Raw genomic sequence first — 8,203 nt, forward strand, 5'->3', positions numbered from 1 at the left:
ATTAATTACAATTGACCATAACAATAAAATAAGAGAAATAAAATACTGTTAGTAATAAAACAGGGTTGTATTAATCTAGGTACCAACTTTTTCAGGTAACTAAGTAGTTACCACTTACCTGTTAATAATAATTACTCTAATGTTTTGTTTACATAAGTCCTTCCATGTGGTGATTGCATAAAATAAACGGATTGTAATAATACGAATAATAAAAATAGATTCTACTAATGCACTTTATAATATATGTTCTAGACCTGGGTTCTAGGGTTAAACACAATATCGTACGCTGAAATATGGTAGTCTTGTAACTGGATCCTAATTGTATGTATTTATAATAATATTTTTTTAAAAGAAAAACAAAAACGCAGCTTAAAGTTAAGATTTATCGAGCGTAACAAGATGAAAGGTAACTGATTTGAATGTATGTCCGCTGTCCCACAAAAAAAAAAAAATAGTCACATTATGTGTGCATGATGTATATATTGGTAATTAGAAGATCGGAAAGTAAGACGTTATTTTATGTCACTATAATATCCCACGCTAATATTTGTATCGTAATCTATAACAGATATTTTGCTCCAATTCTATTTCGAATAATATTATTTTGAAATTCAAATAGGGTGCCCTTATATAGTAATGAGCTATATTTTAAATATCGTTAAAAAAAAGTTAGAATTGCGAGGTACCAATGACGCTAAAAGGCGCCACAACGTGGCACCGAATGTCGACCCACTGCACAATGTGCTTCTATTTAGGGTTCTGTATTCTGTGGGTCAAATAAAATCGTGGCGTTAGTGCTATCTTCGACTAACGAATTACATTCGTTTTTCCTCAGACAAGTAAAATTTTAAGTGAATGTTCAAATATCGGTAAACACAAAAATTACAACAACAATATGAAATAAAATTATAAGACATGAGCTTAGGTACTAGCTACTAAATATGTTATTGCTATTTTAATGCAACTGAACTATTTTCTATCCATATAAGAACTACATATTATGTATTATCACAGAATAATAAGTACAATTAGTATTATATTTATTTGATTTAGGTAGGTACAAGCAATGAAGGATTCAACAATACTATAAAGTACTTATATGGATGTATTTTTAGTGAAGGACAGTATCCTTACTATCCTACACTATTAATACGGACTACGGAACCACAGTTATTCATATTGTAAATTGTGATGTTTTTTCATTCGATTTTGAACATAGAAGGGATCACATAATTCTTCCGACGCCTTACCTACTTCCTTTCACGTTCGTAATACAATGTGTAAGCCGTAAACTATTAATAAACAATTGAACAAAATACGTTACGGTTATTTCTCAGGATATGATACCTTTAAAGGGTTTTTTGTCCTCGAGTTGTGACAGTGTTAATAATTTAACGGCTTTTCTCTTGGAAAGGAACATAATAGAATGTTGAATTAAATTATATATTGCGTAACGATAATAAAAATGACATACTTTAATGTTGTTTCATGGTGGACTCTGAAACCTAAGTATTTCCTGATAAGTCAGAGGAGTCTTGCATATTGTTTCCACGAATTAAAGTAACATTTTATATTAATTTTAAAGTAAAGCGTAATGAATTTGAATTTGAATCTCTGTTTATCTGGGGTTGTTGAGGTATGGAGCGTGGACAGTACCAAAAATCTAGTTTCCGTGTGATGTTATTTCTTTTTAAGTTTGGAATGTCTTACTCATTCATGATAACGAATAAGTAACTAATAAGTATTATAATTTGTAAACTTTCCTTCCAAACTTAAATTATACCTAACGGTTTTACGCGAAGCTAGCTTGTGCTAAAGACGTACCACTATGGAATTATAAATAACAATTGGTTAAATACGTTACGATTGTGATATATTTAAATTTGAATATCTTAATTCTATACTCATAAGCCTAACTAACTAATTACTCAATACCTCTTTATTAACGATTTATTGACAATGTGTATTTTGTAAGTATATTTGTATACAACTAGTATTGAAAAGCTATAGTAAGTGAACAGAATAGGTAACAGATACTTAAAAAACAAAAACTTATTACATATCGATACAACGAAACAAAGCTTGTCAAAGTACTGAGTATGGATCGATTTTTATTGATAATTCCAAAAAGTGTTATGATTTACCACTATGACTCTGCATTAAGAAAATATGTGATCCGGAATGTATTTTATTACTAGTTACATAAGTACTACATCCTTATTGAAACGAAATAAACACTATTTCTCAAGTCCCTTGGAAATATCAAATGGTAAACAAACGCATCCACAAACGCTGTTTTATTGGCATCCCTTTCACTCTGACATTTGCCGCGCTTTTTAAGTTTTCGTATACACGTTGGCGGCATTTAAAATTTGGCGCGAGGTAATTTTGTCAAAGGCTGCTATGAGAAACCTATCAGGAGACTAGGCCAAATTTTGACATACTTATTAAATGAAAGTAATTGAAATATGTAGACAAAAAATTTATTTACGTTCAATTCGATTCATATTACGAAAAATTTGTTGTATTTTGTGTTATTTTTCTTGATAAAATGATTAAATTTATTTTAGAAGACAAAGTATGGGAATAATATACATAGTCAACTTTAGTCCATAACTCCAGCAGATAGGGACTAGATTCGAACGTGCTCGAAGTTCGATACGTCACGGATATACGTAGTACAAGATGCTTGCTTACGTTGGTGCTATTGGCAGCAATGAATAATTCGACCAATCAGAGCATAGATAGATGGCGCTGTGGTAGCGACGCGAGGTGCCCCAAGCTCGCTTGCTCTAGGAACATTGCTTCGAGCTCCATACATTTTCTTTCGGTTCTCTACGTCTGCAGTTTGGTTGTGTACGAGTTCAAAAATTATTTCAAAATTTTCGCCATCAGGTAAGTCAAATCAATTTTATTACTAAAGTTACTCATTTATCTAAGCATAGTTATGGTTTTGAAGGCATATTTTGTAGAAATAAGCTTTTTTCCACGTTGGAATTCTGAGTCAAACATGGCTATAGGCTTCGTCGTACTTTCTGTACTACGCGTGGGTATGAGAAAGGACGCCCTATTTTTGATAATTTATTTCTCGGATCTTTTCCATTAAACGACTGAAACAGTTCTTCTACAAGTGAAAGATTAATAATTTGGCGATGATTTAGTAATTATGTCATGTTTTGTAAGTGCGTATTTTCAACACAATACGTGAAAACAAAATGGCTCGTTCGACCCAAGCATAGGCCACTGAACTCGTTATATGGGGCGATAACTAATTTTGTTCATAAGTACATCAGTTATTGATTGCAATATGTTTAAAATGATTAGAATAGATTATCAAAGCGATTGATGCAATTTATTTCGTGGTATATGTAATGAAAATAGGTTTCCCGCCAAAAGTGTGCTCTAGAGAACGCCTTAGTCTGATATGGACGCTTTCATTCGGTTGCAGCATGGCCCGCATAACCTGTTGCCGCGCATTTTCGTTGCCTTTAGTAATATTATATGATAATTTACAGGAAAAAAGTTAAAATGTCGGACAAGCCGAAGCGTCCTATGTCAGCATACATGCTATGGCTGAACAGTGCAAGGGAACAGATTAAAGCCGATAATCCCGGACTCAAAGTCACCGAAATTGCTAAAAAAGGAGGCGAAATATGGAGGGCTATGAAGGACAAGAGTGTAAGTTTATTTTGTTGTTTTTTATTGGTTATTATACATGAAATATAATATCGATAATCAGATAAATTCATAGCATTTATATATTGTGTAACTTTATCTTGTTTTCATTAGGAATGGGAAGAGAAAGCTGCTCAAGCTAAGGAACAGTACACAAAAGATTTAGAATCATATAATGCAAATGGAGGTGGTGGCGAAGGTGGTGGCAAGAAGGCACAAAAGCGAGGAAAGAAGGGAAAGAAAGCGTCACCTGCTGTAAGTATTACAAATACATATTTATTTCTTTTCCAACATTATTCCATCCTAGTTATGTTAGTGTAAATATGAAATAGTTTACATATTGTGTATAAATTGGTAACCAAGGTTGAGGTTTAAAAATGGCTTTTCTTGAGCATTTATAAATGGTTTAAATTCTCCCTTATCTATAGTAAATAAATAAAATGTAAAATCAATGTCATATTAATATAACCTTGTCAACAGAAGGCCAAGAAGAAGAAGGAAGAGTCTGAAGATGAAGACGGTGGTGATGATGATGAAGAAGAAAGCGAATGATCTCCCAAACAATGCATTTCTGTTCATATTGAATAATTTACTCGGACTTAATTTATTACATAATGTACGACTGACTTTCCAAAGTCTGTATTACATACACACAAATTTTTCGGCATCTTTTTTAGAGATTTATTATGAATGATGCAGTTTTTTCAATATGTATTATAATTTGGTCAATATGATAGGATTTGTTGATAATTTTGACAATGTTATTTACTACTTTAATAACATTAATTCTAGTATTGAATAGGTTTAAGAGTGCAGAATTTGGAAAGAATCAGCGCAGGCTAAGGTCTAGATTTCTAAGCCTCGAAAAAAAATAATGTATAAGTGTTAGTATGTATCAAATGGGGAATTGTACAGTTAGCCCTCCCTCGTTAAGTTCGCTGTGACCGGATGCTCACCTTTGATATGTACCTTGAATGGTTTCATCAAAACTATGTCTTCTACCTTTAACTCTGCAGTAAAAGCTGTGCTTTGCCATAATTTTTTTTTGCTATGTATAATTTACTTTGTGTGTCAAAGACATAAGTTTTGGTTAAACTGTATCAACATGTAAAATTAGAGACAATTTCATTAACGATGGCTTATTGTTAATTAAAACCTACCTCTGTCATTGTAAATTTCAATACTAATAATGGTACCAAACTTAAGCTAAGAAATTCTCGGAAATTGTCACCGAGTTGAGCAATTTAAATAATTTAGGAAATTGATGTGTATGTTGTATTTTAGTTAGTTTAGGTAGGTTTCAATGTGATTAGTCTCTCAAATTTTACATTTGTGTTATTTTGTAAATGAGAATAGCATTCCTCATGTCAATATGGATTTTACATGTTCAATAAAGTAATTTCATATAAAATTATATTTTTGAATTTGATTTTCATTTGGCCCCATAGTACCTACATATTTTTTGTAATAAAGCTGATCGGCGTTGTTAACACGTGTAGTGTAAGTAACTTTATCAATATCATGACTGATAATGCAAGCCGTTATAGTATGCGATAACGACTACTAAATAATAATCGACACGATGCGTAATGATATTCAAAAATATACACTGCATTGAGCATAATCGTATTGATCAAGCGATGACGCCTTACGTTACACAGACCGATTAAGAAGTACGCGTGGGGCTTGTCATGCAGCATGAACGTATAGGTTTCTAAAGTGACCCATGCACGCAGTTATATCTATTATTCGTTATAATGATAACAATATAAGCAGTTATAATTTACAATTTACTTTGTTAAGTGCTGAAAAAACTAGGTCTGAAGTAAGTTTTGTTTTTATAATTTCATTCAATTCAAAATTTCGAGTTATAATGAAAACTTTGGAATTTCTAACAATACATAAATATTGCAAACGGCATTAATTTATTATGGGTTGGTTTGGGTTTTATAGGTATGTACAAGCAAACTAAGAAATTTCGTACTTGATCCGAATCATCCATTTGCATCCTAAAAATAAACGAATGTTTGCTCGTTTGTATAGAAAACACTTTTGTAAATGTCATTTTAAGTTTATGAATGTGTGAACGGCAATCTTTTTGAAAGCTTAAAAAGCTTAATGAGTGTAGATTGACCCGAGTATACATCTGGACCATGTCACGAAAACAGTCCCGTAGACGCGACGCTGTCAGCGCCTATAATGATGCCGCCAGTATTTATTAATTGAAATTATACAGTTTTGGGAAAAATGACTATAGAAAATACAATGCTATATTGTTTGTGTTGAGTATGAATGTATTCTTCATTTATTTAACACAAGGGTATTGAATGTACAATAATTATAACATTACTCTATTATGTATTTTATTAATTATCAAGTTCCCATAGTCCAGTTAGTAATGGTAAGAGTGAAATGTGAACTGATGTGAACAAACCATTATGTTTTAAGTATATCATAGTACTATGAACTACTTAAAATATCAGTGTTATTCTTCGTTTCATCCGAGTCCATTTTTATTAGGTGTCAGCTCTGAACTTACAATTCGAAATTTAATCATCATCTTTGTCTACAAAATGGCCGACCTCTCTTTAGATATAATCCATAGATATGACAGTATGAAAGTTCACTGTGGACTTTTTTATAGCGCACGTATGTTAATATAGGTACCACAGAGTAAGAATACGTGTTAGTTATTGTATCGATTAGTCTCTATGGCTCTATGTATTTAACTGTCAAATGTCAATTACAAAGTGTCTACTGTCTATTGATTCTGCAAACTATCAACACCGTTCATAATTTCTATACGTCTGTCATTAAAAAAAAAAAAAAAACAAACTAAATAAACATTAATTAAATCTATATAGAATATAAATACAATTCAAAAAAAAAACTCTAAAAACTTAAGATTTTAGATTTGTAACAAATACATTACAAAGTTAAAATAATTACTTAAATCCACTTATTTTTTATTTCAATTTAATTTTCTTGGCTATAAGAGATGTTATAAATTGCACAGTTTGCACTTCTGTTTCACAATGACTATGTCTGGTGATGGTATAGCTGGGGGCTCGCAAGTAGTCCTCGTCACAGGAGGGTATGACCATACTATAAAGCTATGGCAAGCACATAGCGGCGTGTGCTTAAGAACGATGCAACATCCTGACTCGGTATGTTTGGGATGATATACACAGTGTAGTTTAATCTTGCTGATGATCATAAACTATGCTATTATAATAAATGTATTTTTCAGCAAGTCAACGATTTAGAAATAAACCCAAGTGGTCAAATGGTAGCAGCATGTGGTTATCAGCATATAAGAATGTATGATTTAGCTAGCGCCAACCCTGACCCTGTTATGAACTTTGAGGGAGTCACAAAGAATGTCTCCCGAGTTGGATTTCAGGTAATTCTAATTTTCTGCCATCTTAATTTTTGTTTCATTCACAAATGTAAGAGCAAATACTAATAAAAAAGAATATTAATATTTAATAGACAACTTTTAATTTTTACATTATTATATATTTCATAAAATAATAATAAATTTCAGGAGAATGGCCAATGGATGTACACAGGTGGAGAAGATTGCACCGCCAGAATATGGGATTTAAGGTAGAACTTTAACTTTTTGGTAACAATGTGCGGTCATGAGTATGTAAATATGTATAAAAAATTAATATTGGCTGGACATTTTTTTACTTTTTAAGCTACGTTAACAGGATATGACATAAGTTGTAGGCCATATGCAATTATCATATTCTATGTGCTATAAGAATTTAAAAAGCTTATTTCCATATTTCAGAGCTGGCCGACAATTCCAGTGCCAGAGGATATTCCAAGTGCCTGCACCGGTGAATGCAGTGGTATTACATCCAGACCAGTCACAGATTATGGTTGGGGGCCAGACTGGGATTATACACATATGGGATCTCAAGACTGATCATAACGAACAACTTGTAAGTAGAATATATCTTGTAATTTCAAGTATAAATTAGATTTAAAACTGTTAGTATAGTAAGTTTTCCCTTGAAACATTTTTGTTAATGTTGATTTTACTATTTGGCTTCTACACCAAAAGCTTATACTTATTATAAGGACCCATTGTTTGTCAGATTTTAAAATAAAGCTTTTTACCCCCTAAAGAACAGTTAAAGATATGTCTGTAATTTAAGTTAATTTAGTGTAAAAATAATCTGTTTGAGCTTCAATTGGGCTTCCATAGCCTGCACTTTGTTAAGCACCTGTCACTTATATCCACACATACAATCCTCAGATACCAGAAGCAGAAGCGTCCATCCAGGACATAGCAATCGACCCGTCCGGGCGGCTGATGGCGGCGGTGAACAACAAGGGTAGCTGCTACGTGTGGGCGCTGGAGGGCACTCCCGCCCGCCCCGTGCCGCGCAAGCACCTCGTCGCGCATCATAAGTACGCGCTGCGGTGCAAGTTCAGTGCGGACTCCTCGTGAGTATACCTCTGCATTGCATTCGCACCCAACTAACATCATCATACGAACACACGCACGCACACA

General features: G+C 32.9%; 2 protein-coding genes across 3 annotated transcripts in view; one reads left to right on the forward strand and one right to left on the reverse strand.

Annotated features, from left to right (window-relative positions):
- LOC119838749 (target of rapamycin complex subunit lst8) overlaps positions 1–8,203 on the reverse strand; it is a 13,696-nt gene that overhangs the window by 2,612 nt on the left and 2,881 nt on the right. The window lies entirely within an intron of this gene.
- Positions 2,702–5,092, forward strand: LOC119838750 (high mobility group protein D-like). 2 transcript variants are annotated; one of them, XM_038364847.1, is made up of 4 exons: positions 2,702–2,895; positions 3,516–3,678; positions 3,790–3,930; positions 4,156–5,092. In XM_038364847.1, exons 1-4 carry the CDS (start codon positions 2,717–2,719, stop codon positions 4,225–4,227), a joined length of 555 nt encoding a protein of 184 aa, XP_038220775.1. In that variant the 5' UTR covers positions 2,702–2,716; the 3' UTR covers positions 4,228–5,092. The 2 variants fall into 2 exon arrangements, with proteins under 2 accessions (XP_038220775.1, XP_038220776.1); XM_038364848.1 differs by having other exon boundaries at positions 2,739–2,895; positions 4,159–5,092.

This window comes from Zerene cesonia, unplaced genomic scaffold (assembly GCF_012273895.1).
Source record: "Zerene cesonia ecotype Mississippi unplaced genomic scaffold, Zerene_cesonia_1.1 Zces_u004, whole genome shotgun sequence".
Lineage (NCBI taxonomy): Eukaryota > Metazoa > Arthropoda > Insecta > Lepidoptera > Pieridae > Zerene > Zerene cesonia.

What these genes read in the sequence shown, in the direction of transcription:
- LOC119838750 (XM_038364847.1), top strand. Translation starts at nt 2,717, where the DNA reads ATGAATAATTCGACCAATCAGAGCATAGATAGATGGCGCTGTGGTAGC. An exon ending in TTCAAAATTTTCGCCATCAG is followed by an intron (nt 2,896 to 3,515) that starts GTAAGTCAAATC and finishes GATAATTTACAG; the next exon opens with GAAAAAAGTTAAAATGTCGG. An exon ending in GAAAGAAAGCGTCACCTGCT is followed by an intron (nt 3,931 to 4,155) that starts GTAAGTATTACA and finishes CCTTGTCAACAG; the next exon opens with AAGGCCAAGAAGAAGAAGGA.